Consider the following 19,124-nt stretch of genomic DNA (forward strand, 5'->3'; position numbering starts at 1 on the left):
AGACATTGCAGAAAGGCCATGATGAGATTGGGATTTAAGCAGGACCGGTGACAGAGAGAAAATAGTGTTGAAAATCAATACCGAAATAAATGGATTTCTTATTTGTGTGTTGGCCTCCCAAACAGGAAGCATGTTCCTAAATCTGGACAACCTGAACTCATTTATAAGTTTGTACAACCCACAGTAATTTATTGCTTGCCACTGATTTGGGTGATTACAAAAACCTTCTCAATAGACTATCGATTTGTCTGTTCTCCTGTGTGTTTGGGTTGTCTGTAGGTACCGCTGGCTGTAAGTGAAAAATTTAACAAATTTATGTGGATGGTCGGCCACGCAGCCCTACTCAACATTAGACAAGGCTCTTGGAAGCTGTGCACCCATTGGAGGATATATCATCACGTGCTGCCCATCACGTGGCCCCTGAGGAAAAAGGGGTGATTTTTGGTGTAAATCTAGACTGTAATTCTGTAATATATCATTGGACCTCGTAAAACCGACACTAAAACTTCTTAGCATATAAATCACTTCTCAAATTATGAGTTCATTGTATTATGCGAACGCGCTGTTTTCCAAATACCAAGTGGCGAGTTCAGCCTTCTCTACTGGCGTGTTTCCCGAGCAAACTTCTTGCGCCTTTTCGTGCAGTTCGCAGCGGGCCAGCGGCTACGGCTCGGCTTCAACCGGTGCACCGGTCTCTTCATCATCTTCTGTCTCCCTGTCGAGCATGTACACTAACGGTACTAGTCTTTCCAGTCATACTCAAGGCATGTATCCTACTGCGTATGAGCTGGGAGCTGTCTCTTTGAACATGCACAGCTCTCTGTTTGACCATCCGAATCTACCCATGGTGAGCGCTGGCGATCTCTGTAAAGCGCAAAGCAGTGGTAAGGAAGAGCAGAGGGGCTACCATCAAATCAACGAAAACAACCTCCGAATCTACCCGTGGATGAGGAGCACAGGTCTGTGAAAACTGAACGTTTCTTAAGGACAGGGGTGTGCGTCTGTGTATGTAGAGGGGGAGGGAGACAGGTTAAGGGGAGCGACTAAGTCATTTCTGAAAGTGTTCTTTTCCTCAGATCTTTTTATGACTAATTAGTCACTATAATTCAAGATCCCTTGTACGTAGTATTCAGCTTTTTTGTGGAAAAAGGAGGCGGTGGTATGAGAGGCGTGGGTGAATTATGTTTAGCTTTAACAAATAACCAAAATTCTGCTGCGACTGTGCGTCATCATGGTAGGATGTTTTGCTGCGTGTCAGGATGGTTCCAAGTTAGTATGTTCTGCCATAAAAAATCCTTACATTTTCGATATAGAGGGCGGAGCCCTGCGTTTCTAGAGTATGTTACCGCTGGGTGGACCCTTGTTTTAACTTACTGAGAGTAATTCAACTGTCTGTGCGTGGGCATGCGTCTGTTTATTGTATGTACATGTATGTGCTTGTGCATACGGGTATGTGCTGGAAAATAAAACATACAATTCATGATCTTAGGCCAGTTCCATTACTAAAATATTTGCTTAAATAGGGGGGTTTTATCAAACCGGCTCCTTTTCGTAGTAATAGCACTTTTCACACGTTGAAATCACAAGTCCCAGCTGATAAATTTGAAAAAGAGCTAGACAAGTTATCTCTTAATGATTTTCTGCGGCCCCTCAAGGAACTCCCCGCGAGCACCGACGTTCCTATCAGTCAACTGTCAACCTAGGGCGCTTCTTCTCTTGTTAGCTCCCAGTGTAAAAATACAACAACATAAATAGTTTTGAAACAGATACCTCATTAGCAAAGTTGTTGACATTTGCCGGCCGAAGGTGTATACGTTTTCGCTGTCCGTTGAAGATTTGTGTGAAATGTCAATGTTATTTTGAGAGAAATACACGTCTCATAATCAACCAAAACCTTCTGTTTAGGTATAGAGAGACATAACAATTTGCATTATTTTCATCCTAATACTACCGGCGGCTGTTCTGCTTTTAAAAATTGATTTATTGTTATTATTGTTTTTTAACTTCCACAAAGGTAAGATGTTTATATATTTTAACAGTATTGTTATAAATTATGTTATTTTTTATTGTTTATTACTATTTTGTAAAGATTTTAAAAGACAATCATTCCACTAACATCACGTCGAAACAGCAGTAAAGATTGCATATTTGGTCCTATAGTGCATCAAAAACGGAATTAATAAAAATCAGGCCCTACAATAAACATCAGCGAGTATATGAACATGTAATCACAAGTTTTCTCTTTATTTCCATTTTTAAAACAGCAGACATATATGCTAAGCCCTAGCTCCTAACCACTGGGTTTTATGCTTTTACTTATAAAGGCCAGCTGCCTTTTCAGTCAATTTCGTTCTCTCGTTTGATATTTCACATAGATGGGCTCTGTCCCTCTCTTTATTTCTCTTTCACTATTCACAGACAGACACATTCAGGCAGAGGAGATGAAATTCTCTTTCCAATGTCTATCATTCATACTGTGCATGTCAGGGACCCTGAACAGTGACCAAGTACAATGCTCGTCCTTGTTTTAACTTGTGTAAAAGCGTTTCGTTCTGTGAAGACACATAATTTATGCACTTAATTTTCGTTTTAGAACGAAATAGCGGTATCATTTGCTTAGATTTTAGCACGACGCTTGTATTTTTTGCTTTGTTTTTCTCTTGCTTTTTGCCCAAATTTTTCATGCATTTGCACAGTTGCATGTGCATGACTAGTATCAACAATGAGTGACACGACGTGGCCGACAAGACGGAAGTAAGATACAAACGACTAAAAAGTGCAATAAAAAAGTTCAAATAGCACACGAGCTCCCCATTTGTCGACAGTCTGCTGGAAACGGAAATGCAGGGACAGCATAAAGTCACTGACCGTGCATGGGCAAGGTTGTGAAAGTCTAGTTAGATTTTTTTTCTTTAAACCTGCAGCTAAAAAGATGGATACTTTACGAAGATGGTTTCTTTATCTAGATGGATAGACGAACACTTCAGCGCTTATATGTCCGGGAACTAACTAGATCCTGTTGTTGACTTTGGTCATGTTTAGAAGGAAGTCTGAACGCCAGAGCTCCATTAGAGTCACGGGAGAGTGCAAGCCAGAGAATACACTTACAGCAGGGGTATTTGTGTACTTTAAATTTGCTTTTGTATTACATTCCTCTTTCATATTTAAATTGTATTTTTACCTTTTAAAGTTTTGATTTTGTGTGGCTTATGTCTCTTAATCTTAATGCATGCAATATAGTTAAAATGGTTGCGTAAATTGCTTGTGTCATTGCAAACTGCACGATTTGAGTAATTTATTTACTTATTCATTTTACTGAAGCTTATGCAATCTCAAAGAAAGAAATACTTATGCAAAATAATTAAAAAATGTAAAAATTATAATCAAGACGGGCACTGCGTTGTTTCTGATCGGCATTATGCAAAAAAAAAAAAAAAAAAAAAAACAACAACAAGAAAACACGAATTAATCGTATCTCATATTTACAGTCACTAATCGTAATCTCAAAATATATGTGTGCAAAAAATGTAAAAATGTAAATATTTTAATCAAGGTGGGCACTGCTTTATTTCTGATAGGCAATGTGCAAATAAACAAAAAGAAAACACGAATAAATCGTATCTCAAATTTACAGACACTAATGGTAATCTCAAAAAATGTCTACATAATCCCTGGGATAATAATACAAATACATTATAAGTTAATAATACATCTATAAGAATCAAGCATAATGCGTTTTGATAATTACAATAGCTGAATATAGGGCCTACTGGAAATGTTTTTCTCTGTTTTTGTTAATTTTATTTTGCTTTGCTTAAATTAGTAATTATATCACATAAAGTTTTATTTAACAAATCAGTAGTTTTTGAAAACCAGTGTCCTAAATCAGAATTTGCAATATGACCGGTTTGATTTTAACTATCAAAAAATATGTTAGCGTTTCTCAATATTTATTTTCTTTACTAGTTTTGTTGGTATATTTTTTGCATATGTATTATGATTTCTGAACCTCATTCTGCGTTTTCCACAGGTGCTGACCGGAAAAGAGGCCGTCAGACCTATTCCCGCTACCAAACATTAGAGCTGGAGAAAGAGTTTCACTTCAACCGTTACCTTTCAAGACGGCGGCGTATCGAGATAGCACACGCCCTGTGCTTAACCGAGCGCCAGATCAAAATTTGGTTTCAAAACAGGAGGATGAAATGGAAGAAAGAGAACAAATCAACTGGCCGCTGCTCGCCTGCTGCTGATCAAATTGGTGGCGACGAGGAAGAGGAGGATGAAGATTAGCAACGCAAGTTGAAGACATAATAAGACTATGCTACAATATTATTGATTCGACTTGCTTTAATTCAGGATACACTGAATAAAAAAGGTGACACTTACAATACTGTAGGCAACGTGTCTATATCGTCTACCTATGTAACTTATGTTAGAGATGTTAATGTGCTAGACTAGTAAGTATAGTACTACGAACTATTTTAAAACATTTTAATATAGATGTATAAACTAAATTTAACACGTGAATACTAATACTGTATAATAGCCTAAATTATGTATATATAGGCACAATACCATATTATTAATATCATATGTTTCATACCATTTGTGAATCTTGTATTTGTGACCTATTATTCGTTCGGTCTATTATCGACTGAGATCAAACACAGAAGGGAACAAGCTACTTTTAATTTTTCCGAATTTTGATATACCCCTTTTCTGTATCTGTGTGTGTAAATGTTTGTCTGGTTAATTTTTTGCCCTTGGTCATATTTGTGTCTGTGTTAGAATAAACTGTTCTGTTGACTACAAGATGTTTAAATTACTGCGTATCAAGGGGTGTTCTTTCTTTCTTGTGAATTGCTTGTTTTTAGTTTCTATAGTTTGAAACAGCATTTATACCTTAACATAATACAATAGTTAGCGTATTTTTATTTTAAATTTGTAAAAAAGCTTATTTTGGGAGGTGTCATGAAAACATTTAGGACATATGACTCTCTCTTTCTATATATAATAATAATAATAATAATAATATGAAGTCTTTTATTCATCATATCGTTTTGTTCATTTATCAGTTTCTATCAACTTCCAAGTTTCTCCACACCATCGATAGGGCTATAATTCTATTTTACTCAACGAAAATATTGTATATTATATATTATAAATGTTTTTGAAGCTTTTTACACTATTTTGATAATTAATAATTTAAACTTTAAAAAAATAATAAAACAAAATAAAATAATTAGATAAGATTGTTAAAAAGGTTTAGCGGTGATAAAAAAAAACATCTCTTAAATCAGTTAAAAAATTGGGAAGAGCGTATAATTTGTTTTAATATGTAATATTTTTAGAATCATCACAGTCGGTATTGTTGTTATAATTTAATACAGCAGTTTTCGTTTATTGTGACTTAGCATTCGTTTATTGGGATTTTTTTCTTCAGGTCAAGCTAAGTGCTCAACGAAGTGACAGAATCTGTATCGTGCGAGACCAAAAGAAGGCGTTTATATTATGGGGTTGTAAACTAATGTGTTTAGTGCATCAATAAAAAAGCCGGAAACGCCATAAAAAGGACAAAAAAATCTGCAGAATGGGAAAGCGGCTGGTCTTTTCTGGGGTCTTAGCAGCAGTAAAGGTTTTGGTGACAATACCTTTTCCGATTTGGACAAAACTGTAACACTTTAGGTGACTCATAATTTAGATATTTAATTTGTTTGCAACAAACCTCCAAACTACTGACTGCTTTAATGCTAACCTATATATCTGCTATTTTTGTCGCATTGCGAAATGTTTGCCTATGTATAGTTTACTGCAGTGTTGAACGCCACTGCAATAAAGTGACAAACATAGTTTTTCTAAATCATTTGTTATGAAATACTCGTACAAACAAGTGTCTTTATATATTTATATATATATATATTTATATATATATATATATATATATATATATATATATATATATATATATATATATATATATATATATATATATATATATATATATATATATATATATATTTTGGATCGGATTTTGTATTGCTTATTAATATATACATATTAATACAAAATCCGATCCAATAAAATAGTTAATAATTTGACCTAGTCACCAAGTTTACAGCATTATAAGTCTACAACATCACTGTTGTATTTTTGATCTCAATTGATAAGATAAGGATGGCTTCGTTTTTATTTTAAAGCTCACAATCGTAAATTGCTTTAAACTTTAAAAATGCCAAACCTCACCATTGTTTCATTTCGTCTTTAAAAAAACAAACACACAATCAAGTATATTGCTCTAAACGTTTGACAAAAAGCGTATTAACAGTTATATTAAGTATAATAATGCTTGGAAACAAAAACACAAAATACATTATATTCAGTGCGATTGTGTGGAGAAAAGATGGCGACGGCAGAGCTACTGCTGTTAAAACAGTCATGAAGAAATGCAATAAATTCCTTGTTGTTTTATGAAAATTTACAACTTTGTGATAGAACTTTATGAGTGCCTGGGTCCTGGGATTGGCCGAGGATGGTCATGTGGACGAGTAACCGTGAACATGAACTTTTTATGATTTCCCAAGTGGTTATATTGCAGCATTCTTTTGGCCGCCGCACTTAATGTAGCTCACAGTGCTCCTTAAAGGTTGTTCCTCTGTTTTTTAGTATATTTTGAGCAACTCTGAAAATACATAGTCGGAGAGCATTGCTCAGGCTGATGTTCTCAGAATGAAGATGGAGAGAACAGCCTCCTCTCCGCTCTGCTATGCTAATGTGGCCGCCTGTGATTGGGATAACCACTGCGATGGAGTCTTTATTGAGATATGGACACGCAGTAGGGTCTCATCTAATTTTTCATACGGGGGTCTGACTCCCGTTGACTAAAGCGGGTGAAACGGATGGAAGCTGTGGTGCCGCTGTCATTTTCACTGCTTCGCTTTAATGGCGGGACCAAGAGTAGCAACAGGACTTACCGAGCGCTAGCCACGGCGAGTGGTTTGCGCCTCTCTGTCTTGGAGCTGATTGACGAATTATCAACAAAGGTAAGTCTGACATTGTCTCGCAACCGCACCGTTTTTCTGATGTAAGAGCTCGACCGTGTCTAATCATGCGCACTGGATGAAAGTACTCTATTTCTAAGCTGTTGTGCACGCGCGGCTTATTAGTAAACACTATCTAAATCCAATTTTTCATTTCCATCTTGGGTGGAGCAGACATAAGCGCTTGGCTGCTTTTCCATGTGTTTCCCTCTGGTCAGGGCTAAGGTGTTTGGACCTAATGCATGAGGTGCACTTACAGGGATGCATATGTACGGATTTCAGATTTGTCCTTTGCATCATTATATTTATATTATGGAGCGCAGTCGTGGCTGCGACGACAGGGCGAGGTTTGAAGAAGCTGGTGTCTTGCCAATCGGATCTTATATTCCTGAGCTATTTATTATGTTTGAGATATTAATCTAGGGCGACATTTAAAGCTTCATATAAATGTGATTAAACACGACGACTAATAATAATAATAATAATAATAATAATAATAATAATAATAATAATATTAATAATAATAATAATAATAATAACAACAATAATTGTTATTAATATTATGGTTATTATTATTATTATTATTATTGTTATTATTATTATTATTATTATTATTATTATTATTATTATTATTATTATTATTATTATTATGCTAATTACAACAAATTAGCTAACAATAATAATAAATTAGCACAAATATAATGATAACAACAACAACGACAGAATGCAATAATACAAAAATCCTTTTACTGACCCATTAGTGCTAACCAAAACACATTATGCATGTAAAATATTTAAAATACTCAAGGGTTGTTTAGAATAGGTTGACGTTCACTTCCAGAACAGATGAATAAATCTTCCAGGTTATTCTACCGGCTGCTGTGAGAAGAATGTAATGATTCCTAGCAGTGTTTGACTCATTTACGCTTTTGATTTTCATTCTTATCATCCATGCAATGTTCCTGGATTGGTGCCGTCCAATAGTTCACATTTTGTGTAAAATGTTTTATTTAAAATCTCATGGCGTATAAAAGATGAATCTGTCTGTCTGTCTGTCAACTCTGTCAACTGGTATTTAATTAATTGCATATAATTCACATGTTAGAAGACGTTACTCTGTCTGTTATACAAATTAATTCGATAAAAATTAAATTATCCATTTATATATCAAAACGTGTGTAGTAAAAAAACATTGATTTGGTATTTCTTATTTCACTTTCCGATGTGCAAAAATCTGGACACCATGTTGTTGAGAGCCGATATCAGAACTCAGAGCTCATAAGCCTTTTCCCCGCTATCTGGCGCCATCTAGTGTTTATTCTTGCGATTTACCAGCACAGACTTCTTGGAGGGTGTGTTTATTGCACAGTGTATGTGTGTGTGAGCGTGTAAGAAAGAGAGGGAGAGAGAGAGAATTTATTACAGTGCACTGTTGTTTGCTGAATTGTGTGTGTGTGTGTGTGTGTGTGAGAGAGAGAGAAGGAGAGTGCGTGTGCGTGTATGTGAGTGCGCGCGCAAGCGCGTGACTTGACGTTTATGGCAGTGTAAGAATGTGTTTTAGTGTTCTTCTAAAGCACATTTTATTGTCGTGTGAGTGCTTGTGCAACTGTGTGCGCCTATAGTATCTTTCTTCCTCTTTTATTAAATCACACCAACATTCGCCACGTACAACAGATGTGTGTTTTAGTTCCTAAATATTAATAAAACCTCCTAAATGTTGTATTCAGTAAAGCCCACATACTGCAACCGCAGATAACAGGAAAGACAGGGAGGGGTTTTCGGCCCGGTGGCAGTGAAACGTAAAAGAATGTAGAGGCTGTAAATTCTCCTAGCTGTTCTTGCTCCTCTTTGAAGTGTCTGCGTTTGGGGGAGATTTGTGGACGCACGCACACACACACACACACACACACACACACACACACACACACACACACACACACACACACACACACACACACACAGAGGAAAAAAACTGAAGCCTGGAGGGGTTATATTCCTTCGTTTCTGCTCTTTTGCTTCTTGTAATCTATCCAGAATATCAGCATTTGACCACTCCAAGGTTATTCTACTCTATAGGGAATGGAGTGCGTCGAGGCCTAAATGCAAGCCGACCTGTGAGTGCGCTGGCCAAAACCTACATCCTTCGCCAGTTTTAAAGTCATGTTGACCTTTTTATTTCTTTGGCGTTCTCTCTTAGGGAAGTAAATACTCCAAGCAATAAGTGTTTATTTGGACGGGTATAGAGGGCATAGTAATCGGAAAGAGAGAGAGAGAGAGAGAGAGAGGGGAGAGGAAAAAGTGAGAGGGAGTGCTTGGAGATTGAATGATATCCTGTTTAATGTCCTAAAAAGTGAATTTGTGATATGGTTTGTCTCTCGGTATGCTTGTCTTACGTATGTTTAACTCTGCTGTTTTGCACCTTAAGTACTATCATTTGCAAGCAATTATAGTCACAAGCCGGAGTTTGCATAATGCCAAAAGTACAGTCAATCTCCTTTTATTTGCATTCGGTATATTTTACTTTAATGGTTTGTGCTAATGCAGCCATTCAGTACCTACACAGATAATTACAAAAATAGTAAACATAAATATACAGTACACGTTTAATGCAACTTAACATATATAACCGTAATTATTGTTAATGAAAACAGTCACAAGAAGGGTATATTTGTTATGATTATCCATCCACAAACTCCGGAATCCCTTGTTATGGGTGGCTGGCAAAGCTTCTTAAATTCAATAACGCGTTTATCCCCAAGGTTTATAATATTAAAGAAATATGACATGGACTTATAAATACAATTTTAATCTTTTATTTTTAGACAAAATGTGTTTGATGTATGATTTAAACACACCAAACTGCCTTTTTCGTATATTGTATAACTAACAGTTATACATATACTTGTATACTTTGTTATACATTAGGACGCACGGGTTTCAATGCAGCTAAATCCATGTGCGTACTGTAGAATAGCTTTCTTGAATTAACATTAGGTGAACACATTAAGGCAAGAGTTTGTTGAACACCCCTAACCTCAGACAGCAAAATCCACACACATTTGTTAATGAAACTTTATTTGCCAGATATATTGCTATACATAAATTCAACACAACAAAACATGTACAGAAATAATTAAACCAAACTAAAAAAGGTACCGGTATTTGGGAGAAATGTTAAACAGTTACATGAAGCACATTATCGTGTCGTAAGTACAAACTTAGAAAACTGAAATGCACTGAAATGAATTCATGCACGTGACAGCGGAATATATTTGAAATGCTGCAACCATATTTAAAGAAACAATAGAAGCACTAAAACACATCTTACACACGGACATAATTTGCAGCAAGGCCTGTATGACATCTGAACTCTTACTTTTTTAAAATTCGTAATATATAGCAAATATCTGACACCATCCACAGTTGCATTCGTGAGGTATTTTACATGTACTAATAAAACTTTTTACACAGTAGCTAATAAATTATTTACAAACAAAACATTAAAATTACAAAATCAACGAAAATTAAACCATTCAAAAATGTTTTATTGGTCCACATATGCATTGCTTTAACAGAACAGACTTTTAAAAACTAAGACACACACGTGTATTGAATTAATATTTAACGATGCAAATTTGACATACTCACATACACTCCACGCTCGGGGTAACGTACAGAATGTCTTTACAGAATTTACGCGTCACTCCATGTCCGAATGGATGTGACTTTTACTCCTCAACACCAAATAAGAGACTTTCACAGATTTATTCAGAAAAGTATCAAATCTGTTAGTCCACTGTAATCCATTGTTGTTGGCGTCTGTGTTTCTTCGATGAGGATAAAAATGCATGTAAAAAGAGAAGAATAATGAAGTTAACAATTAGAGAAAGACACTCCAGGCCTGTATTTTGAGTTACGCACAAGAACCTAGCACAAACTCAGGAAGCATTGTTTAAGAATTTATAGAACGTGTGATCGCAGTTATTGTTCATTAATAATTAACAAACACCGACCGGGCTCTTCTTCCCCTTTCTCATTTTTACAATTGAAAACACAATAGACGCTTTCCGTTGACAGAAATCTGCAATGCGAAGGGAAACGCAACATCCTAGTCAGAGGAAACCGAAATGAAAGTAAAATGCACGCAACCCCCCGTGCACCACCTTTAAAAATATCCACTTGTTGTGCCACAAATGGTTTATTGGTCGTATAGCGACAGGACACCCGGCAACCATAACTGTACTTTTGGTTAATGAAAAACACACGCGCGTTCGGCCAGTGCAGCGCAACGTCGACAAAAAAAGCTACAACACAGCTGAATTATTTGCTGGCAGTCTTAAACCATTAATTTTTGTAAAGGAGGAAACATCTTGGACGAAATGCTGTCTGAAGGTTTTAGTCTGTTTTATTAGTATAAAATACATTTAACAAAACTATACACCATTTCTTTCTTAACAAATTGTGGACAACGTGGATTGTTATGTAGTCATTCACAACTAAAAAAGTGTCATAATGAATACTTATAATTTACGTTATCATTGATTTTAACACATTATAAAATCAGCAAAATTTTGTAAATAATAGTATTTGCTTGTTAAATAGTTTCGCTCAGGCTAATTTACTTTGCACTGTTTATATATAGGCTTTGGTTTTCTTTAACACGTCGTTTACTATTTATAAATCACTATTAAATTACAGTGTTGAAAAAAGCGCTGAAGCCGCGATCATCAATATGATCATCATATCTATTGTGCCTTACTAGTATGATAAGGCCTAGTAAATTACCTATTTGAAATACAAATAAGGAAGGATGAATAATTATCTAATATTGTACGGAATAATGTATGTTTGGAAAATCGGCGACTCCGGGGCTTGTATGTTGACACGCTACTCTCCAATGGTATGATAGGATCAAAGCAGACTATATGCGGGGGCACAACGTGTCGATGTATTCAATTTAGCGTTTTAAAATTCCTATGTGATTCGTATTGTGCAATCTCATTGGAAGGAACGGGAAGGAAAGGGAGAACGGATTAAAAAAAGCTAGCTCTCTGCTCCGGGGTCCCCCGGCGCGTGCAATCACAGCCCCCCTCAAGGGTGCTATTTTGCAGGCACGTCCGCTTGCTATTGGTCAGTGGCTGGTCAGATGGTACGGTTTCCCTCTGTCCCGCACTGGCACATAGCCACCCAGAACACCCCCCACCCCCCCAACTCAAACCCAATCTCCGATAAACTACTAATAGCTAAACCACTTGGACTATAAAACACAACAAATCATAAACCAAGCAAAAGAGCCGTACCCTCCCAATGAGTTCCTATTTTGTAAACTCAACTTTCCCAGTGACTCTGCCCGGAGGACAGGAGTCTTTCTTGGGACAGATACCGTTATATTCCTCCGGATACACAGACCCTTTACGACACTATCCCGGTGCTGCTTATGGAGGTTCCAGTGTCCAAGAGAAGGCGTACCCATCCTCTTTTTACCAACAAGCGAACGGCGCTTACAGCAGGGCAACCGCCGCTGGTCCATGCGATTATGCGACAGCAAGCTTCTACAGGGAAAAGGACCCTGCCTGCGCCCTCGCCAGCATAGAGGAGCACTCGTTCGTTCTCAGTCAGGATCATCGCAAGACAGACTGCACGGGCTCGACGGGGAAAAGCATCTACCCTGAGGCCGACGAACAGAAGCCGTCAGCGCCGGTTTACCCTTGGATGCAACGGATGAACTCGTGTAACGGTAAGTTAATGCTATCTTTTTTGCCTTTCATTTTTAATACGTAGCTATTGCGTACTATACGTAGCCTAAGTTACAGCTTCACTGTAAAATGCCGGAAGCCCATACAGTGCAAATGCGCCTTCTCTCTACAGTCTCTCTATAGTCATACTGAAAGCAAAGCCACTCCTGTAAAGTTCTGTGAAATCTCTCATATGTACAGTACTTGCTTTTGAGGGTGGACGTTTAGAAATATGTTCGCCGCAAGGCTCATATAATTTAAATCACCGAATAAGCTTCTCTAATTATAAACAGAGGAGCTGCTGCACCACCGCTTGTCTTAATAAAATGACCATTGTTTTTGTGTTGACACATCTGTTGCTGTTTGTGTCTTCTTGTTATAAGAACAATAGACAGTGCGTGGTAGTATACAAAAATGAAATATATTCTGAATGGACTACGCAATAGTTCACGAAACTGTACCAGCAACAGAAGCTGAACGTTCTGTCAATTATCTATAACAAGATATCATTTCCTTCTGATAGCCCTGCCGGTTGACAGTAGTTACGTGTTTAATAAGACAAATAAACCAAAAACCAGCAGCGTGAACAGACATCTTTGTACACGTACACGTTTCAGTCACAAACAAAACTTTGACAAGTGCTCAAACTAGTACTAGGCGCATGGCGTCTATGTTCAGATTCTAAGTTTGATTTGGATCATATAAATAGACCTGTATCTTTTGTTTATATCTGTCACGAAAATAAGGAGAATAACATTTCCTCAGCTTATCCCTCATCTCAAAATAATGGTTTAAGACCTCTTTATTTATGCACATTGAAGTCTAAACCTGTGTGACATATTAATGTAAAATTATTACAAATTATCATAAGAAACACGCATGAATGTATTAAAATGTAATATAGCAAAAATGTGCGATGGTGAAGGCTGTATTTACATGCATAAATAACGCACTGAATAGAGTTTCTTGTCATTATGTCACCCTCGAGCTGTTTTCTCTGGACGCATTTATCATTGTAATAAACACGCTCTCGGTGTTAATGTTTGACTCTTCTCTTTTATCTCATGGACAGGGACCTTCGGTAATGCTGGTCGAAGGGGTCGCCAGACGTACACTCGCTACCAGACGTTAGAATTGGAGAAAGAGTTCCACTTTAACAGGTATCTGACCCGAAGACGCCGCATTGAGATTGCGCACGCACTGTGCCTGACGGAACGTCAGATAAAGATATGGTTCCAAAACCGGCGAATGAAATGGAAAAAGGAGAACAAACTGATCAACTGTTCACAAACCAGTGGAGAAGAGGAGGAGGAGAAGAGGACAGAATGAAATTTTAAATAATAAAATACCCCAAAAGAAAACTATGGCATAGAGGGCACCAGACTCTCTTATAACACAAATGAAGACTTTCCATCAAGTTAGCAACTGTAGCATTCCTGTTAACTCATTGTAATTTTTTTTGTGATTCTTTTTTTACATGTCGTTTAACATGTGGTTTTGTGCGCTCTGACTCTGATTTGCTCTTATGACTGAAATGTCCATGTGGAACGAAGCTATTTGAAATTTGTGTCATATTCGTGTTTATATTTAAGCTGTGTAAGAATAAAAAAGTTCAATTGTACGGAAAATGTTTTTACCTTCTATTTTTTTGCAAGCTAAACTTTCAGACACTTTGACATAATTTATTGAGTCTGGGGGAAAAGCTGTGGAAGTAGCTAAAGATTCAAAAGGAACGTAAAAAAAACAGCAGTCTACAACAGAACACTCTTTACGTATATTAATGTGCACCATATTACATGTTATATATAATACGCGCTGTTTCTTTGCTATTAAAGACATAAATTAAAAATAAAGCAAAACTTTCGCCTTCATGATATGCTATCTGATGACGGTGAAAAAAATGAAATAATTGATCCTCGTTGCACTGTAACGCCTGTGTTTTTTATTATTATACATTTTTGTCAAAGAAAAAACTAGCTTAAACAAATGTAGTGATCTAATGACCCGTAAATGATGCAAAGAGAAATAAGTTGGCGTAAATTAAGTCTGTATGGACAGCGCTGTAAAACTGCACACTTCTACTAAACTAGTATGACACTGCGGATAAATATATATTTTTAAATGTGCTTATATTTGTTTGTATGATGTTTTATTTTACATAGTATTTTATTGATTTCATGAAACAAATAAAACGAACAAAAACTCAACAGTTAGGGATTTGGTTTCGCTTTTCGCACTATTAAGAGGTTTAACATTGACTACTTGGTTCCAAAATACTTCCAACAAAGTGTGAGGTGAGAAGGTTCAGCAGATTTTAATAGATAACCAAAAGAGAAAGCTGACCTGTCGGCGCTGGTCACTCACCCTCAGACATAAAGCCTGGAGGGCTATAAGCGACAATAACCCAAATATCTCAGGTGGAGTTTGCTAATTGCGTCAACAAAATACAACCAACCATCAGAAATGGGTTAAAGAATTATATTTACAGGCCTATATGTAAGCCAGATACACAATTAGTTAATCTATGCACAAATTGGTGTTTACAGAGCTTCACGCTTTTTTTTTCAAATGCTACAAATAGTGGTAAATCTGCTAGTCTTTCATTCTGTGCATTTCCAGACATTAAATATTGCTAAAATATCAATGCAATAATTGGGTCAGTGTATTTCAAGTGTACTTTTCTGGCTTTAACAAAACCATCAGTGTATATACGTTTTGTATTGATTTATATCATGCGTATAACACGAAGCAGCAATTGACACTTTGTCAACAAAACATATGTCTTTTTGGAACATAAATCATGATCTCACATTCCTTATATCCAGTGTCTGACCAGAAACTCATCTTTGGAACTTTTGAAATCACACCGCTTTTTACGTTGAAGAAATATATTTGCGGTAAGACCAATAAGACATACTGACATTTAGGCAAATTTGGTGTAATTCCCCCGATTTACAATTGAATTGATTTAGTGGTAAGTCCTTCATTTATATTATAGGTAGAGACATTTTAATTCGAACCAAAGTAGACTTAGGTTCACACCATCACAACAGTTGATATTCCAAGGCCTAACATTTAATATAATCTCTACGTGTTCCGAGTATAATTATTTTATTTCCTTTTATCCAGAATCACATGATAGTTAAAACTAGATTATATTTTCATATCAAGCATGCATTATAAATTATGTGCAATTTTGTATGTGTAAATGGTCAATAGGTACAACAAACGTTATTAACGTTATTGCCAAAATGCAAGCAAAATAATTTTTATTTACGTTTATAAGATTAAAGTGGCATTCAGCGCAGAATATATGTTGTGAGAATGCAATGAATTTCATTCCCAGTAGGTGACGCTGTCCGCTTACTTCCAGCAAATCCCTGCAATGGGAGGAACACGTTGACTCAAGTCTAACGACTCCCCGTCTCGTCATCATTTGTAACCATAGAGCATGAATTACCTCTTGAAGTCATCAGTGAGAATTTACGACTGGTCAACAAAAGCACGTGATTCTCAAACGCACCCCCACCCCCATATTTGGCCGCATACATAGCAAAAACGAAGTACAGTGCATTGCTATAATTCATTAATACATCATAAATCGTGAAGCACAGCGTTATAACGACCAAGATCTACAAATCAAGCCCTCTAAAACAACCTAAATGAGCTCTTACTTTGTAAACTCGTTCTCAGGGCGCTACCCAAATGGCCCTGACTATCAGTTACTAAATTATGGAACTAGCAGCAGCGCTATGAACGCTTCGTACAGGGACTCCGGCACCATGCATTCAGGCTCTTACGGCTACAACTACAATGGAATGGACCTAAGCGTCAATCGTTCAACCAGCACTGGCCACTTTGGGGCGGTTGGGGACAACTCCCGGGTCTTCCAGTCTCCAGCTCCGGAGACGCGATTCCGGCAGCCGTCAAGCTGCTCGCTCGCGTCTCCGGAGCCGCTGCCTTGTTCCAACAGCGAAAGCCTTGGACCCAAAGGCTCTTCGCCCCCTTCCGACCAAAGCACCACCACTGCGGGTAATAATCTCAACAACAACACACATTTCACAGAAATCGACGAGGCCAGTGCTTCTTCGGAGACCGAGGAGGCGTCTCACAGAGCGAACAACTCTGCACCCCGGACACAACAGAAGCAAGAGACCACGGCAACCTCCACTACCTCGGCGACGTCCGATGGCCAAGCTCCCCAAATATTTCCTTGGATGAGGAAACTACATATTAGCCATGGTACATACGTATTATGTTTATGTCTATTTTTTGTTAGCAAATGCGTACTGGTTTAATGTTAGTGTGGCGTCAGTAACAGCCTTTATTTGAGATATTCGTGAAAGTGCCATAAATCTATCAAGTGTGGAGCCTCGCAAACTGTAGAGAAGAGAATGGGAGCGGGGTGGAAGAGAGGGCAGCGAGGCAGGAAGGTTTACAAGTTGTTGTTTCTGTGAAAAGTTCAGCTTTATGATGTGTGGGAATGTGATTAGTGTTTGAGAACCAGTAATAAAACGGAGATAAACAACATGGGGAGAAGCCGAGGGTTGTGGGTTGTATAAACAAGCCGCGGAAAAAATAACGTATTTGAGTAATTATTACGTATGTTAAATGCTGCTTTATTTCTATAAAGTTTTGAGGTTTACCTAACGAAGGAAAAACAAACGCCTTGAGCCTAAAGTAAGGCGCTGTGCACTGTACGATTTGGTGATTTGCCTGTACACATTTAGGTGCAAAACGTGCCACTCATGAGTATCTGTAGCAAAAAGTTGTTGGAAACTGTTGTTGAAATATTGTGCAGGCCGATTATTGCTAATCTTTATTCCCCTTTGCGTTTTGTCCACATTATTCAGATATGACTGGACCAGACGGCAAAAGGGCCCGAACTGCATATACCCGCTATCAGACGCTAGAGCTGGAAAAAGAGTTCCATTTCAATAGATACCTCACCCGAAGGAGGAGGATAGAGATAGCCCACGCTCTATGCCTCTCAGAGCGTCAAATTAAGATATGGTTCCAAAACCGGCGGATGAAATGGAAAAAGGACAATAAACTGAAGAGCATGAGTCTGGCTACCGCAGGTAGCGCTTTCCAACCATAGTTGTATCCCAAGTCCTGCTACGTGGTGTGCAAAAAAAAAATTACGCGGAAAACGAGATGAAAAAGAGATCTCAAAACATTACCTACAGAGTACTGTACATCGCGGCACCTTTCGGCATGTTATGGATGTTTTAGGCATTTTAAAATTCTACTGTGGTACTGCTATAATGAAACGAAAATTAGTGTTCATATGTTGTTCTTTTATGGTGACTATAATTTTGGCAAGTAAATAAATCTGAAGGGAAAGAAGCTATCAATATAACGCTTGTTGTTCTTGTTATAAATATTGTTTATGTGTCAAGTGCTATGTTAATGCTTTCTTGAGAGTTAGCATGTGAGCTCTTAAATGTTATAACTTATTTACCTATACACGTGTATAACTACCTTTTGAGTTTACAGCTTAGAAACGCATCTGCCCTTGTATGAAGTGAAGCTCTAGTTTAGAGGTGACTGCTGTAAATTTAGCAGAAGCCTATGTTTCATGGTCCTCTGTTTAATCATTGTCTAAGTAATCACAATCGATTTGTCACGTGTTCACAATCTTCTATTATTATTATTATTTTTTTTGGAAAAAAATAAATAAATAAATGGTGTAAATAGACCTCGCTAGATTCTTGTACCCGTTCATACGTGTGTATAGTTGTATTCCAAATATATAATTGTATATTACTGGATCATGTTTATGTTCCAAAAAGGATGTATATATTGAACATTTTTATTGTGATCAGTTGGCTATTTGTAGTGGGCAGAATGAACGGCAATGTGGAAAAAAAGTACTGTCAAACTGCCTGTTAGCATTTTGCCAAAAAGCTTTTTGTATTTGTTTGTAGTTTAACTTGGAGTAAAAAAATAAAGTTCCTCATATTCAAATCTTCTACTTTTCTTGACTATTCTTCAAACACAATCGAGACATTAATGATTGTCAGTGATTGACAGTTATCGATTACACACTCAAATGTTCTCTGAAACTCCAAATTCTGAAAAGTCCATTATGTGACAGAAATATTTTGCCACAATGCAGATCCGTGAAGTTTTATATTGACAATTCATACTCAAAACGCGACAGCGGTCTTACTATTAAGAGAAAACACACTTTAGAATTTTTCAGTAAAACCTGGCGTGTACAGATTACGTTTAAAAAATACAGTTAATTATACGAAGCATACACATTTTCCAGATTGTTTATATAATCTACAAACGCCCTTATTTCTGCGTCCTAGTAAACAAACACTGAACCTTTAAACTTACCATG

At 37.1% G+C, this 19,124-nt stretch overlaps 3 protein-coding genes across 3 annotated transcripts; all 3 read left to right on the forward strand.

Annotated features, from left to right (window-relative positions):
* The first annotated feature begins 434 nt into the window (after nt 1-434).
* hoxb7a (homeobox B7a) lies at nt 435-4,812 on the forward strand. Its single transcript, XM_056453394.1, has 2 exons — nt 435-959; nt 4,031-4,812. Exons 1-2 carry the CDS (start codon nt 536-538, stop codon nt 4,288-4,290), a joined length of 684 nt encoding a protein of 227 aa, XP_056309369.1. The 5' UTR covers nt 435-535; the 3' UTR covers nt 4,291-4,812.
* A 7,031-nt stretch (nt 4,813-11,843) lies between these two features.
* On the forward strand, nt 11,844-14,285 carry hoxb6a (homeobox B6a). The gene is made up of 2 exons (XM_056453393.1): nt 11,844-12,774; nt 13,845-14,285. Exons 1-2 carry the CDS (start codon nt 12,345-12,347, stop codon nt 14,099-14,101), a joined length of 687 nt encoding a protein of 228 aa, XP_056309368.1. The 5' UTR covers nt 11,844-12,344; the 3' UTR covers nt 14,102-14,285.
* A 1,791-nt stretch (nt 14,286-16,076) lies between these two features.
* hoxb5a (homeobox B5a) lies at nt 16,077-18,746 on the forward strand. Its single transcript, XM_056453386.1, has 2 exons — nt 16,077-17,014; nt 17,626-18,746. The coding sequence occupies exons 1-2, from the start codon at nt 16,435-16,437 to the stop codon at nt 17,871-17,873; spliced, it is 828 nt and encodes a 275-aa protein (XP_056309361.1). The 5' UTR covers nt 16,077-16,434; the 3' UTR covers nt 17,874-18,746.
* Nucleotides 18,747-19,124: the final 378 nt, after the last annotated feature.

The sequence above is a fragment of the Danio aesculapii genome, chromosome 3 (assembly GCF_903798145.1).
Source record: "Danio aesculapii chromosome 3, fDanAes4.1, whole genome shotgun sequence".
Lineage (NCBI taxonomy): Eukaryota > Metazoa > Chordata > Actinopteri > Cypriniformes > Danionidae > Danio > Danio aesculapii.

What these genes read in the sequence shown, in the direction of transcription:
- hoxb7a (XM_056453394.1), top strand. Translation starts at nt 536, where the DNA reads ATGAGTTCATTGTATTATGCGAACGCGCTGTTTTCCAAATACCAAGTG. An exon ending in CCCGTGGATGAGGAGCACAG is followed by an intron (nt 960 to 4,030) that starts GTCTGTGAAAAC and finishes CGTTTTCCACAG; the next exon opens with GTGCTGACCGGAAAAGAGGC.
- hoxb6a (XM_056453393.1), top strand. Translation starts at nt 12,345, where the DNA reads ATGAGTTCCTATTTTGTAAACTCAACTTTCCCAGTGACTCTGCCCGGA. An exon ending in ACGGATGAACTCGTGTAACG is followed by an intron (nt 12,775 to 13,844) that starts GTAAGTTAATGC and finishes TCTCATGGACAG; the next exon opens with GGACCTTCGGTAATGCTGGT.
- hoxb5a (XM_056453386.1), top strand. Translation starts at nt 16,435, where the DNA reads ATGAGCTCTTACTTTGTAAACTCGTTCTCAGGGCGCTACCCAAATGGC. An exon ending in GAAACTACATATTAGCCATG is followed by an intron (nt 17,015 to 17,625) that starts GTACATACGTAT and finishes CACATTATTCAG; the next exon opens with ATATGACTGGACCAGACGGC.